Raw genomic sequence first — 16,036 nt, 5'->3', positions numbered from 1 at the left:
TCAAGGTCAACCTTGTATGCAAAGTGAGCTTGAGGTCAAGCTGATCGACTTGAGACCCTATCTCTAAAAAGGATCATTAAAATAAAAGAATTGTTTACATTATAAAAATATTGTCATTACCGATATCCAAATTTACCTTGGCAATAAAATATCTGTTATTGTGAGTTTGCTCCAGGTTGGACTGGCATCAAGAAGCTGACCTCTTGCCCTCTGCAAAGTGTGTAACTGGGCACAATAATGGAATCCTGTGAGTATCCTAGCAGCGGTTTGTATTAGTCTGCACCAGATCCTCCGGGTATATTTTATAGCTTTCAGTGTATGACTTTTATGGAACTTCTGAGTGTATGAATGAGTGACTCTCTGGTATGTGTGCCTTTTCTGGAGCTCTCTTATGTAGGTTTGCCTTGTCTGACTTCAATGAGATTTTTTTTTGTTTTATCTTATTTTATTTTGTAATATTTGGCTGTCATCTTTTAGAAGCCTGTTATTCTCTAATGAGAGACAGAAAGGGGGGTGGATCTGGATAGGAGGGAGGGTGGTTAGAAACCGGAAGGAACAGCGGTTCAGGAGACTATAATCATGATATATGGTATGGGAAAATAATATATTTTCAATAAAAGGAAGAAAAAAGAGAAAAATAAATAGACAAAATATTGATGGTGTCTTACTTAGATACTCTTGACCAACATCTTCAAAAAGATTGTCATCAAAATATTCAACTGTTTAGTCTGACATCAACTACTGATTCAGCCACTAGCAGAAAGAAATTTCCAGTCTCAGCACATCCTGAGATAATCCTTCTGTTCATTATTTCAAATAATTATGGTTTAATTTACATAATAGTGATTATTATTTTATATTATTATAACAATATTGTGAGGGAACAATATTGTGTAGAACTGAATTCATGCCAAAAATGAAGGAACTTGCTTTATATAGTAGAGAATCTGGCTTGTCAAGCTGCAAGGTACCTTAAAAGTCAAACCATACTAATGAACAGCACAACTTAGGTGATGGGGATGGAGAGGAAATCCAGGGGAAGCCAGGCCCTGCAGGAAAAGTGTTGTGTAGGGAATAAATGCCTGTCTGCAATGAATTTTAGACTTTACCATGATAGTGATAGGAGACATAACCAAGTTATTTTGTGTAGATTGAACAAAGATAAAATTGACTTGGGGAGGCCAGATAGAAGGGATAAAGTTTGCTCAGCATGAAAGAAAAGGTGCTTTAAAAAAAAACAATGGAACTCAAGAGAGGGATAGGATTGTTGAGCAAATCCAGATGCTACCAGAGAGGATGTGATCAGAGAAAAAATAGGCAGTCCGTTCCCAAAGACTGGGATGCCACAGGGCTCAGGTCTCCTCCACAGTTTCATTCTTATCTGTTCTTATTGGTTGTCTATATTAAACTGAGTACAAAGGCAATTACCACTATTTCCTTCCTATTCATAGCAAATTGTTCAACATGAAAAAGATATGTGCAAACCCTGCCAAGGACAGTGAGTTTTACCACAACAGACGACCAAAGCCCAACGCTGCTGTGTGTGGGAATCACTGTCTCTGCACAAGCCTGCAGGGTTCTTCTTCCAATTTCTCTGTAAACAAGAAGACAAGAGTTCCTCCTGCTGCTCAAAGCGTCATCAGGAGGAACCGATGAAGCAATGAAAGGGGCTTGGTACATTTTCTGGCAATGTGTCTGAGAAGCCTGAAAATATTCATGATCATTCACTTCGTGGTTGTTTCTGTTTTTCTAACAGCATTGGGATCCCAGAACAAGACAACACATTTTGTGACTGAGTTTATCCTCCTGGGTTTCAGTAACCAGGGGGAGATGCAAGGTTTATTCTTCTCCTCAGTCCTTGTTCTCTACCTCCTAACCTTGCTGGGGAATGGAGCTATTGTCTGTGCTGTGAAATGGGATCGGAGGCTCCACACGCCCATGTACATCTTCCTGGGAAACTTTGCCTTTTTAGAGATATGGTATGTTTCTTCCACAATCCCAAATATGCTGGTCAATATCCTCTCTGAGAATAAGACCATTTCCTTCTCTGCCTGCTTCCTCCAATTCTATTTCTTTTTTTCGCTTGGTACGACAGAGTGTTTCTTCTTATCAGTTATGGCTTATGATCGATACCTGGCTATCTGTCGACCTTTGCATTACCCCTCCATCATGACTAGGAAGTTCTGTGTAATCCTGATCTGTGTGTGCTGGGTGAGCGGATTCCTCTGCTATCCAGTCCCAATTGTCCTCATCTCCCAACTTCCTTTCTGCGGACCTAACATCATTGACCACTTTGTCTGTGACCCAGGACCGTTGTTTGCACTGGCTTGTGTCCCTGCTCCATCTACTGAGCTTCTTTGTTATACCTTCAATTCAATGATCATCTTTGGGCCCTTCCTCTCTATCTTGGGATCCTACACTCTAGTGCTCAGAGCTGTGCTCCGTGTGCCTTCTGGTGCTGGTCGAACTAAAGCTTTCTCCACATGTGGATCCCACTTAGTGGTGGTGTCCCTATTCTATGGGACTCTCATGGTGATGTATGTGAGCCCAACCTCAGGGAACCCAGCAGGAATGCAGAAGATCGTCACTCTGATTTACTCAGCCTTGACTCCCCTCTTAAACCCCCTCATCTATAGTCTCCGAAACAAAGACATGAAAAACGCCCTAAAGAAAGTCCTAGGACTGACAACTGTCCAAACCTGAGGCAGTTTTGGAGAAGTCATGGGTTACTTTTTTAAACATGTTTAAAATTATTTTTGTTATACAGATTAATGTGATCTACTGTGATACCGCCACCGTCTTCTCTGAATCCATCATGACCATATGCGTTTTATCTTTGTTCTTGCCCCATGTTTCCAGATTTTTAATAATCCTCTTCTTTCAGGCTAGCACATTTTCTTACTTTAGTTTTTCACATAAATGAATGAACTTGACTTTCTACGTTTGGCTCATATATCTTAGCATGATATTTCCCAATTTTTGTCCATTTGTTGCAAGTAATAGATTTCATTCTTCTTCATGGAAAAGTCCATTTGCATAATTTTTTCTGTTCATCCATTGACATTGGCAGAAACCTAGACTGACTGCATACCTTAGCTGTCATAGATAGTGCCCCTAGTAGCTCTCTTAATTCCTTTGGATATTTATCTAGTAGTGGTGTAGCTGGGTCACATAGTAATTCTAATGTTTTTAAGAATTTTCAGACTGTTTTCTGGAAATTACACTACCACTTTCCAAATGTGCAATGGCAATAAAGAATTACTTCTTTAAGTGTATGCTAACCAACATTGAAACAGAGGGAGAGACTCAACGTTCATAGTTCCTTAACAGTTCAAGGTGAGCTCATTGATGATAAATGTTCAATAATAAAACTTTGTATGTGTGGCCAAACTGAGTAATTACATGATGCTAACCTATACATAAACAACATGTGTATTTTTGTGTATATTCTTGATCTGTGGTATATATTTGAACCTTAGTTGGTGGGGAAAAAACAATTGCTAATCTGAAACTTTTTACTGCGATCTTTCATAATCAGAAAGTAAAAATTTTAGATGAGTAAAAACACCACATGTGTGCACACATGCAACACTATATCTATAGTGTTTGTGGGGGGGCATGCTATATAGATATGCCTGTGTACTGTATATACTGTGTCATAGTTTGAGGCTGTCTTTCTCACCAAGGTCACAAGATAGTCACCTCTATTCTTTATACCTCCTTCTCTTAACGATAAAACTTCTCTTCCTGCCACAGCTGTGAGCCTGCATCTCTGCTCAGCTCCTCTGCTGCTCACTGCAGAAGCCTTGCACTTCATGCTCATCTTATAATTTTATCTCAACACATTTGCTTCCAATCAGAGTGGTTTGTGATTTATTAATTTATTCCATGTGTTTGGGTGTTTTGCCTGCATGTATATATGTATACTACATGAGGAACTGAAGTCCAAGGAGGACAGAAGAGGGCATTGGATCCCATGAAACTGGAATTGCAGATGGTTATGAGCCGCCATGTGGATGCTGGGAACCAAACCCAAGTCCTCCACAAGAACATCAAGAACTCTTAACTGCCGAGCCACCTCTGCAGCCCCCCACTCCCGCATCAGAGATCTGTATTTGTAGTGCTTCCTCTCCATGTCTGTCTGGCAATTCCAATATAACAAGTAGCTGTAAGACTTCCATTTAATTTCCAAATCAGACGGACAGACGCCTGTGCCTCTCAGGAAACCACAGTGAAAAATCTCAGATAAAGTACTCAAAGAAAATTAGGTCAAGGACAGGTTTCAGCTTTGTACTCAAAGCTTATGCTAACGCAGGAAGGCAGTCAGCTGAAGTGGTTTACTTGAAACCAGACTGTAGAACTTAAGTTCTGGTAAAATCGGGAGAACAAAAGACGGTCCTCCATCACTGAGTGAGGAGATACCTGGCATTTCCATCAAAGCGTATCTGGCAGCAGTGTTCAGCGGCATGGTTATTGAGGATAATATTCTTTTAATTCCAAGTTTTATACTAAAAATTGAAAGCCATACTCATTTTTTCTCTTTCACAACTGAGATTCTATTAGCCGAGGAACAGAGCGCAGACATTTTCGTTCTTAATTGAGGTGCCCAGGCTCTGGAAGTCATACATTGTGTGCCTGTATCCCAACGAAGAGCCACGTGTTGTTTCTCTTTGAACATATTCCAGTGATGTTCCAGCCTCAAACGTGGCAAGTTTTTCTTTTTTTTTATTTTTTTATTATTAAATTATAAAAGTTTCCATTTCAGCCCCTCCTCCCACCACCTTCCCACTCCGCCCACTCCCTCTCCCCCTCCCTCTCCATCCCCCAGAGCAGTCAGGGTTTCCTGCCCTGTGGGAAGCCCGAGTTCCTCCCCCCTCCCTCCAGGTCCAGGGAAGGTGAGAGTCCAAACAGACTGGAGCGTGGCAAGTTTTTCTTAAGTCCTCACATAACAATCAAGCACTTCCTATCCTCAATTCCACTGACTCACACACATCTTTCGCCGCACATTAACACAATTGTTAGGAGAATGGACTGTAGCGACAAAAGACTTTACAGTTCTGAATCGTCAAGGACCAGCATGCCAGAAACTCCAATTGCTTTGTATTGTAAGATCTAAAGCTAGCCTCCTCTTCAGAATGTTTACCAGCAGGCGTCTTTTCACACTGAGCCACTCCCTGACCCTTAGTATGACTCAGAGATAGTCACACCTCTCCTGACTCCATATTCTGCTATTTTCTGGTTTACCAAAAATAAATAAATAAATAAATAAATAAATAAATAAATAAATAAATAAATAAATAAATAAGCAGCAAACGTTTTACCTCCTAATGAAATTCAAATGCATTTTTAAAAGGGGGTGAGTGGGATTCTTCCAACCTTTAAAAAAATGTTTCTAGAGCTATTAAAAACTCTCATTCACACAACAGTTGATAAATGCTCTCCTGAATTGTACAAGTCGGGAGGCAGGGACCGCTGACAGACATGATGAATCGTTACTCGAACTTGGCTCCTTTCTCTTCTACCTCAAAGGCTGAACACTCGGGTTTTCCGTCTCTCCATCTTCTGCAGGCGGATCTGTAGTTCGCTGGTCAGCCATTTCAGGACGTTTGCCCTTGGCCCCTCTCTTCCTTTCGTTTGCCCTTTTTTGTCTGATTATTTGCCCTTCCTTTCTCGGCTTGGTGTCCCCCTTAGCCACCAATGATCGCCTCGCAGAGCAGTGCTTGGGTCTCTGCCTTCTCGCCTCCATCAGCGCTGGCCTGCTCGGGTATTGTGGAAGGGTGCAAGGTGGGAGGCACAGGAGATGCTGAACCATCACGGAGCTGCACTGTCTAGCTGCCACAGCACCAACTACTGCAGCTGCTGCAATTATACTTGCAATCCAGCAGATTGAAGCTTGCCTTTAAGAGGAAAATAGGCCCTTCGGAACAACACTAAGGGTCAGGGAGTGGCTCAGTAGGAAAAGACGCCTGCTGGTAAACCCGACAACCTGAATTTGAACCCAATTGATCCCTGGGATCCACATGGTTAAAAGAGCGGATCAGCTCCCACAAGTGTCATCTGATTTCTGTATCACACACCTTGACATGTGGGTGTATATATGTGTGTGTGTGTGTGTGTTCAACAAAAAAAAATTTTAAACTTATTTAAAAACAAAATAAAAGAATGATAATGGTCTCCATCTGTTGCAAAGGGAAGTCTCAGTAAATCTCCAACCCTCACCGCACTGGAACTCTCTGCGTAGACCAGGCTAGCCTCACACACACAGATCCACCTGCATCTGCATTCCGAGAGTGCGGATTAAAGGCGTGAGCCACCATGCTCAGCCTCCATATTTGATTTTTAAAATAAAAGTTTTAAGATATTGGGGTTGCTGAAGATGTGGCTGAGTTAGTAAGCGCTTGCATAGCGTGCATGCAGTTCTGGTTCAAACCCAACACCACAGAATCTAGGTGTGGTGCCACACACTTGTGCGCCTCTCAGGGAGGCACGGACAAAAACATCGGATACTCAGTGATCCCCAGCTATGTGGGGTAGCAAGATTCTGTCTCAAAACAAAATTCCCTGTCACAGCAATGACATAATCCTATCTTCAAAGAGATCTAGGCTGGAGGGTCACTATTGAGAGAGTCCCCTCCCACCACTATCTCTGCCTCTCCTCAAAAGGTACCTTCAGCTGTACCAAAAGGACCAGTCCTGTGCTTTGTGTCAACTGCACCAGGGTGTCCCGTGTCCCCCGTACACAGCGATTGACCCGAACTGAGGAGGTGAATCAAGAGCTAAACATAACTGTCTGTATAAGAACAGAAATTTAGAATGTAGTTAGGGATTATACTGGTTCAATAAAGTGGTGATTACAGGCTCTTCTCTAATATCCATGACTTCACTAGCCCAGGGAGTTGGCCAGGTCTCCAATATAAGTGTGATTTTACTCTTGTTGAGCAGGTCTGAAGCACAATTAGAGAGCTGCTGAGTACCAACAAGGTATGTCTGCCACTTACTGCAGCCTTTGAGTAATTGTACCGTGTTGGTGGTCACCGTTCATGGGCATCAGAGCTAGAGAGACTGTTGGTTGTTTCCTTCTTTTGGAAGCTTCCATGAAACCTTCTGGTTCTACAAGCAGTTAAGCTCAGAGCAGAAGAAACAGTGTTCCCCCAGGAAGAATATGTCAGTTAATTATAAAAAATCAAATGGTTATCTCTAAAATCACACATAAGTTAGCTATACAGACTTATCAGATTGTGTTTATGTATATAGTAGTGTGTGTTCATGTGTGTAACAACAATTAATGGAAAATGAAGTCTTTTGAAAGGATAAAGAAGGGGTAGATATAAACCGTTTGAAGGGAGAACAGGGAAGGAGCAAATGATGAAATCTTAAAAAATAAAAGAAACAAATTTTTAAAATAAAATTCAATAAAGAAAGGTTAAAAATGAAGGTGGTCTAATTGGGCATCTATGTATCTCATGACAGGTTTCAAGAGGCTATGGGATCTGTGGCATATTATCTTCAATAATCCCTGTAGTTCAATTTATCAAAAATATTAATGAAACCCCTTGATAAGAAGCAAAGATGTCCCCAAGGACAACATGAGAAATAATAGGTTCATTTGAACAGAAAGTGGAGAAATATCAACAGTGGACAACAGAGGGAGCAAACTGGGGCTAACACATGATCTTTACACAGTGAGAAACATCACCACACTGTCGTAGTGAAGAAGAAGCAGATCAGTAATGTATGAGGTGCTTAAGCACAGCCTCCGTGTTTGATCCGGGAAAGGAGGGAAGCTCTGTGGCCTTATACAGACTCCAGGATGACCTCATGCCTGACAGGCATTGATGCTGTTGTGCATGGGAGGTGAGCCTGCTTACCAATACATCTCTTCATGCAATATGCTCCAGGGGCTGTCAAAGAATATCAGTTTGTCCTTCTGCTCAAAACTGAAGGACAAGAATTATTCAGAATGTTTAGATCGCCATGGAATTTACCAACTCTAAAGCCAATGTGCGAAACATGAACGAAGTCATGCACAGGATTCCCCTCAAGGAGGTGGCTAAGGCAACGGAAGCTAAGGCTTTCAACAGTATTGTGCAGAATACTGAGGGAATGACTCTGCCCACTGAGAGGGAAATAGAAACCAGCATTTGATGCTATTGTTTTTCTTTCTCAGTTATAACTTTATCTGCTGCACTGTCCAATAGGAAAGGCTCTGGGTGTGGTGGTGTGTGCACAGGATACACCAGATGCCCTATAATGCACTGCATGCACTGGATGTAGTATGTTGCACTATATATGCTACGATGCACTGCATGCACTGGATGCAATATGTTGCACTATATACGCTATGATGCACTGCATGCACTATGATGCACTGGTACAGCAAGCATTGAAGGAATAAAAGAGTTTTTGAGTTCGACACCAGTCTGAGCTGTACAGGGAGGCCTTGGAAATAGAGACCACTTCCTTGAGGGGAGACGGAAAAACAGGAAGAAAGTGAGGATGAGGAGAAGAAAGAGAAGGCACTTGTGGCTGTAACATCAAATTGGTGTCAGTGACTAAAGCTTTCCCTTGCATGCATTCCATTGCATTCTACGTGAATTCTTAATCCTCATCAACACTCATTTTTAATGTCAACAAAGTAATCTATAACTGACACACATGCAGCTCAGACTTATATATTTTGACCTGGGATCAAAATCTATGACCCTCAGTTCAAAGCCATTGTTGTTGCTGCTTCATTCCAGGTAAAGGGACTATTGGAATTCTGTTGAGAAGAGGTTTCTTACATGGAAAGCAGCACATTGTGTGGTTGCTTCTGCAGTGGGGAGCATTCTTTCTTATTGTCTTACCAAATGAGCCTCAATATAGGTTGGTTTACTTCTTAATAATTTTAGTTTTAAAAGCTGAAAACTTCTTCATCCTCATCACTCTCTCCTTCTCTTCATGGCTTCTTGTCCACACCAAGGAAGCGCAGTTGGCACCATTAGCTTGGGTTCTCACTAATGGGCCACTCCTGTGGCAGCTGCACCACCTCAGGTATATTAACCTCATCTAACAGCGTTTCTGCAATAGCCTGATTCTGCTTTTTTACGGTCAATGGGTACTAAAAATGCTACATATACCAGTTCTATTAAAAAAAAAATTATACCTCAAACACTGCTCTTACTAAGTAAAAAGTTTAAAACACTTGTTTAGACAGACATGATGCTCATGGGTGTATCTACCACTCAGAACGCTAAGACAAAAAGACTGAAGGTTCCAAAGATTGCCTAGGAGATTACATAGCAAGGTTCAGGCCAGCCAGCACTGTACATAATAAAACCCTAGCTGTAGAAAGTCATTTGAAAGGATTTTATTCATATCCTACAGCTATGGTTGTGCTCTTTCTCCATGCTCTGCTTCTTTTGCTTTTTCTTTCTTCCTCTTTTCAGTTTTTTTCTTTGCTTTTCTTTATTTGTATAGCACAGGTAATGAAAGCCAGGGCAGACAAATACTTCGCTACATCCCCACATTTACCTACATCCTCAGCATGAGCCTTAAGAGTATTTTTTCTTGGAAACTATGACAGAAGAGGAAGAAAACTAAAAGAATTTGAGGGAGGATGAACTGAAAAGAGAAGTGAAATTCACAGAGCTGTAATAGCCTGAGTATATGCCAGAGAATAATAACCCTCTTGTTCTGTACAATCAGCATGTGCTTATAAAAAAGAAGGCAAACGTATCTGTGATTACTATGTTCTAGAGAGGGGGGAAGTTTTGAAATGTGAGTAAAATTTATTTAGAAATAACTATTTTTCTTTTTCTACCTTTTTTAATATTAAACATATTTTAAGTGAACTAAGTTAGGCTCTAAATAATAAACCTTAGGTGAAGTTCTGAAACTAATAAGAAGTGCCTTAGGGGAAAATCTCATAAATGTTCCCATACACGCTCATACATTATGTCCATTTTTAATACAAATATTTTTTAGTTGTTTTTTTGAAACAAGATTTCTCTGTGTAGCTTTATCTGTCCTGGAACTCATTCTGTAGACCAGGCTGGCTTCAAACTCACAGATATCCACCTGCCTCCGCATCCTGAGTGCTAAGATTAAAGGTGTGTGCCACCACCACCCAGCAATACAACACTTTCAAATGTATTTGAAGCATGATAAATTGCCATGTGGAATAGAATGGAATAATAATAGAGGTTTAATTGCTAAAAACAAAGAATTACTTATAAAATTATAAATTAATTATAATACAAATATCTTTAAATAGAAAAGGCAAACTGCATAAAAAAATACGATTATTGGCCTATCTCTCCTGTTACTATTTAACATACTCAAAAATGAAGTCTCCTATGGAAGGAGATTCAAAATACTGAATAGTGTCATTATGAAGCCTGCAAATAATACAAACTCTACTAAAAATAATGGCGTACAGTCCTCACATTGAAAGGCGATGGCACTTTGGTTGTCTCTGAAGAGCATTCAGTGAGAACCAGGCCAGCATAAATCAAACATTTTTACCACTGTTTAAATATTCTTATTTGATCGTTTGTACCTGTTTCTTTGGAGCTGGGGATCAATCCCCGGGTTTTTGCTAAGAACATGATATATCACTAAATTGACAAAGATTAAATTTAATTGATCTTCCTCTACTGCCACAGAAAACTCACAAAGCTTAGAATTCATCTGTGAAGCTGAAGGACTCACCAGAAATAGGACAAGATAAGTTCAAGGCTTATTTTTAAATATTCAATGTATTTGCCTTCATGAGTCAAACCCTTAGTCTCAGAGAAGCTTCAAGATGTCTCACCAACAAAGAAACTCCTTGTTATCTGTCTTCTCTCCACAGGCTGCTGCTCATGAATCAGTCACAGGCATCCACAGTGACATATTTTGTCTTGCTGGGCTTTCCTGGTCCCTGGAAGATTCAAATCACACTTTTCTCACTGATCCTGCTGGTCTACATGATAACTTTGACTGGGAATATGGCCATCATTTGTGCAGTAAGGTGGAACCACCAACTCCACACCCCTATGTATATGTTCCTGGCCAACTTCTCCTTCCTAGAAATCTGGTACGTGAACTGCACAGTCCCCAACATGCTGGTCAACTTTCTTTCCAAAACTAAGATTATGTCCTTCTCTGGCTGCTTTACACAGTTCTACTTCTTCTTTTCCCTGGGCACAACAGAATGTTTCTTCCTCTGTGCCATGGCGTACGATCGGTATCTAGCCATCTGCTACCCACTGCATTATCCTTGCATTATGACTAGGAAATTCTGCAGTACCCTGGTTTCCCTCTGTTGGATCATTGGGTTTTTTGGATATGTGATTCCCATTTCTTTCATTTCTCAGTTGTCGTTCTGTGGTCCCAACATCATTGATCATTTTCTGTGTGATGTGGACCCACTGATAGCACTGTCCTGTACACCCACACCCGTCATAAGGCACATCTTCTATTCTATAAGTACTCTTATCATTGTCCTCACAAGTTTGTACATCCTTGGATCCTATACCCTGGTGCTCAGAGCTGTTCTTCAGGTTCCCTCTTCAGATGGACGACAAAAGGCCTTCTCGACCTGTGGATCCCACCTGCTGGTAGTGTCTCTGTTCTATGGAACCATAATGGTGATGTATGTGAGTCCCACATCTGGCAACTCAGTTGCTATGCATAAAATTATCACACTGATATACTCTGTGGTGACACCAGCTTTAAATCCTTTTATCTATAGCCTCCGTAACAAGGACATGAAATATGCTCTCCATAGGGTCTTCTGTGGGAAGAGGGTTATGCAAAACTCATAAATAGGGTTTCTACACCAAACTGTGGGAAAGCAAATGCTTATAAAGGAATCTTCACATATGTGACACAACCTCACACAAACACAGATACACATAAATCAAAATAAAAATGGATCTTGTTTCTTTATTCTGGATAGTGCAAAATAATACATACCTTTAATCTCAGTAACTGGGAGGCAGAGAGAGGTAGAACTCTATGAGTTTGAGGCCAGCTGAAAATAGATGATGAAATCATGTCTCAAAAAACAAGAAAAATGTCAAAACTGAAGAGATAGCCCAGCGGGTGCAGAGTGGAGCCAGGGCAAGTCTAAAAGACAAATCAATATGTGATAGAAAGGATGGAGTCAGAGAAGTGGCCCGAGCACTTTGGAGGAGCCCAGAAGATCGTGAGTGAGTCCCAGACTTTGAACATTGAGTTATAAACACTGTTGCAGTTTGGTTTTGCTTTGTCCAGATTGTGATTGTGCCCTGGTTCTTCCCTCTTGAAGGAAGAAAGTATTCACTTATTTTTTTATTTTATGGAATCCCACAGTTAAGAGACTGAATTTTTAAGGAGATTTTAGATTTTAAAAGAGACTTTGGATTTTTAAATAGAATGTATTTTAAAGAGTTTGAATTTATGAAGACTGTGGGACTTTTAATGTGTGCAAAATGTTTTATATTGTGATATTTATATTAATTGTTTTAAAGTCCATACTAGTACGTGTACTATGGTCCTGCAGTGTCTGTACTTAGTGTATTACAGTACTATTCCTGTAGTGTGGTGCCTGCCCTATGGCAGTTCACAATACTGGAATTAGGCTGGAGATTTAAAAACACATGCTCACATAGACAGACACGAGGACACCGGTCATTTTTGAAACAAGAAACACCTCAACCTCAAAGATGTTTACTTCAGGGTAAAGGGTTGGGAAAAGGTTTTCTAATTAAACAGACATAAGAAGCAAGCAGGTGTACTTATCCTAACATCTAAAAAAATTGATTTCAAACTAAAATCAATCAGAAGAGATGGAGAAGGACACTTCATACTCATAACAGGAACAATTCATCAAGATGAAGTCTCAATCCTGAATATCTATGCCCCTAATATAAAAGCACCCACATATGTAAAAGATCCACTACTAGAACTCAAATCACAAATCAAACCCCGCACACTAATAGAAGATTTCAACACTCCTCTCTCACCAATGGACAGGTAAAATAGACAGAAACTTAACAGAGAATTAAGAGAACTAACAGATGTAATGAATCAAATGGACTTAACAGACATCTATAGAACATTCTACCCAAATAGGAAAGAATATACCTTCTTTTCAGCATCTCATGGAAACTTCTTGAAAATTGATCACATACTCAGTAACAAAGCAAACATCCACAAATACAAAAAATTGTAGTCACCACCTGTGTCTAATTGGATCACCATGGAGTAAAGTTAGAATTCAACAACAATTCCACCCCCAGAAATCCTACAAACTCATGGAAACTGAACAGTCAACTACTGAAACATCCCTGAATCAAGGAAGAAATAAAGAAAGAAATTAAAGTCTTCCCTAAATGCAATGAAAATGAAGACACAACATACTCAAATCTATGGGACACTATGTAAGCAGTGCTAAGAGGAAAGTTCACAGCACTAAGTGCCCACACTAAAAAAAACAAAAAAAAAAAAACAAAAAAAAAACGAAGAAAGCTCACATTAGAGACTTAACAGCACACCTGAAAGCTCCAGGGAAAATAAAAAGAAGCAGATTCACCCAGGAGGAGTAGAAAACGGAAATAATCAAACTGAGGGCTGAAATCAACAAAATAGAAACACAGAAAACAATCCAAAGAATCAATAAAACAAAAAGCTGATTCTTGGAGAAAATCAACAAGCTCGACAAACCCCTATCTAAACTAATCAAAAGGCAGAGAGAGAACATTCAAATTAACAAGATCAGAAATGAAAAGGGGGACATAACAACAGACACTGAGGAAATTCAGAGAATCATTAGGTCTTACCATAAAAGCCTGTACTCCACAAAATTGGAAAATATAAAAGAAATGGACATTTTTTGATAAATACCATATACAAAAATTAAATCAAGTCCAGGTGAACAATTTAAATAGACTTATAAGTCTCAAGAAGATAGAAGCTGTTGTCAAAAAACCTTCAACCAAAAAAAGTCCAGGACCAGATGGTTTCAATGCAGAATTGTACCAGAACTTCCAAGAAGAGCTAATACCTATACTCCTTAATGTGTTTCACATAATAGAAACAGAAGAGTAATTGCCAAATTCTTTTTATGAAGCTATAGTCACCCTGATACAAAAACCACACAAAGACACAACCAAGAAAGAGAACTACAGACCAGTCTCACTCATGAACATCGACGCAAAAATTAAAATACTGGCAAAACGAATCCAAGAACACATCCAAAAATCATCCATTTTGATCAAGGATACTTCATCCCAGAAATGCAGGGCTGGTTCAACATACAAAAATCTATCAATGTGATCCATCATATAAATAAACTGAAAGAAAAAAATCATATGAACATTTCATTAGATGCTGAAAAAGCATTTGACAAAATTCAATATCCCTTTATGATAAAGGTCTTAGAGAGATTTGGGATACAAGAATAATATCTAAATATAATAAAAGCAATATATAGCAAGCCAACAGCTAATATCAAATTAAATGGAGAGAAACTCAAAGCCATCCCACTTAAATCAGGAACCAGACAAGGCCATCCACTCTCCATATCTCTTCAATATAGTGCTTGAAGTTCTAGCAATAGTAATAAGGCAACATATGGAGATCAGGGGGATTCAAATCAGAAAGGAAGAAGTCAAACTTTCGTTATTTGCAGATGATATGATAGTGTACACTAGTGACCCCAAAAACTCTACCAAAGAACTTCTACAGCTGATAAATACCTTCAGTGATGTGGGAGGATACAAGATCAACTAAAAAAAATCAGTTGCCCTCCTATACACAAGGAACAAAGAAGCAGAGAGGGAAATCAGAAAAACATCACCTTTCATAATAGCCGCAAATAGCATAAAGTATCTTGGGGGTAACAGTAACTAAGAAAGTGAAAGGTCTATTTGAAAATAACTTTAAGTCTTTGAAGAAAGAAATAGAAGAAGATACCAAAAAACTGAAAGATTTCCCATACTCTTGGATTGGTAGGATCAACATTGTAAAAATGGCAATTCTACCAAAGGCAATCTATAGATTCAATAAAATCCCCATCAAAATCCCAACAAAATTCTTCACAGACCTTGAGAATATAATCAACTTTATATGCAAAAACAAAAGACCCAGTATAGCCTAAATAATCCTTTACAATAAAGAAACTTAGAGAGGCATTACCATTACTGACATCAAACTATATTACAGAGTCACAGTAATGAAAGCAGCTTGGTATTGGCATAAAAACAGAGACACTGACCAATGAAATAGAATTGAAGACCCGGATATTAATTCACAAACCTATGAACACCTGATTTTCGACAAAAAGGCTAAAATTATACAATGGAAGAAAGAAAGCATCTTCAACAAATGGTGCTGGCATAACTGGATGTCAACCTGTAGAAGAATGAAAATAGATGCATATCTATCACCATGCATAAAACTCAAGTCCAAATGGTTTAAAGACATCAATATAAATCTGACCACACTGAGAAAATGGGAAGTAGCCTGCAACACATGGGCACAGGAGACCACTTTCTACATATAACCACAGAAGCACAGACAATAAGAGCAACAATAAATAAATGGGACCTCCTGAAACTGAGAAGCTTCTGTAAAGCAAAGGACACTGTCATTAAGACAAAAAGGCAACCTACTGAATGGGAGAAGATCTTCACCAACCCCAAATCAGACAAAGGTCTGATCTCCAAAAATATAAAGAACTCAATAAACTAGACAATAAAATTCTAAATAACCCAATTAAAAATGGGGGTACTGAACTGAACAGAGAATTCTCAATAGAATTTCAAATGGCCAAAAGATACTTAAGGTCATGTTCAACTTCCTTAGCTATAAGGAAATGCAAATCAAAACAAGTTTGAGACACCATCTTACATCTGTCAGAATGGCTAAAATCAAAAACACCTGTTGCAATGAGAAGCAGCAGGCCGCTTCCCGCCACTCAGCTCCTGGCTGCCTGCCTAGCTTATACCCAGAAACAACAACAGACAAATTATATTCATTTAAACACTGCCTGGCCCATTATTTCTTCCCTCATATCTGCTAACTCTCA

The 16,036-nt window shown here is 39.5% G+C and overlaps 2 protein-coding genes across 2 annotated transcripts; both read left to right on the top strand.

The window, feature by feature from the left end:
• The first annotated feature begins 1,499 nt into the window (after window positions 1-1,499).
• Window positions 1,500-3,450, top strand: LOC125401324 (olfactory receptor 11H6). Its single transcript, XM_048435562.3, has one exon. The coding sequence runs from the start codon at window positions 1,690-1,692 to the stop codon at window positions 2,701-2,703; it is 1,014 nt and encodes a 337-aa protein (XP_048291519.3). The 5' UTR covers window positions 1,500-1,689; the 3' UTR covers window positions 2,704-3,450.
• A 4,284-nt stretch (window positions 3,451-7,734) lies between these two features.
• LOC125401325 (olfactory receptor 11H7-like) lies at window positions 7,735-11,789 on the top strand. The gene is made up of 2 exons (XM_048435563.2): window positions 7,735-7,829; window positions 10,835-11,789. The coding sequence occupies exons 1-2, from the start codon at window positions 7,735-7,737 to the stop codon at window positions 11,787-11,789; spliced, it is 1,050 nt and encodes a 349-aa protein (XP_048291520.2).
• The last annotated feature ends 4,247 nt before the right edge of the window (window positions 11,790-16,036 follow it).

The sequence above is a fragment of the Myodes glareolus genome, chromosome 12 (genome assembly GCF_982192425.1).
Source record: "Myodes glareolus chromosome 12, mMyoGla1.1, whole genome shotgun sequence".
Taxonomy (NCBI): Eukaryota; Metazoa; Chordata; class Mammalia; order Rodentia; family Cricetidae; genus Myodes; species Myodes glareolus.
The sequence above is the reverse complement of the archived record's forward strand: the minus strand, read 5'-3'. Positions and strand labels throughout refer to the sequence as shown.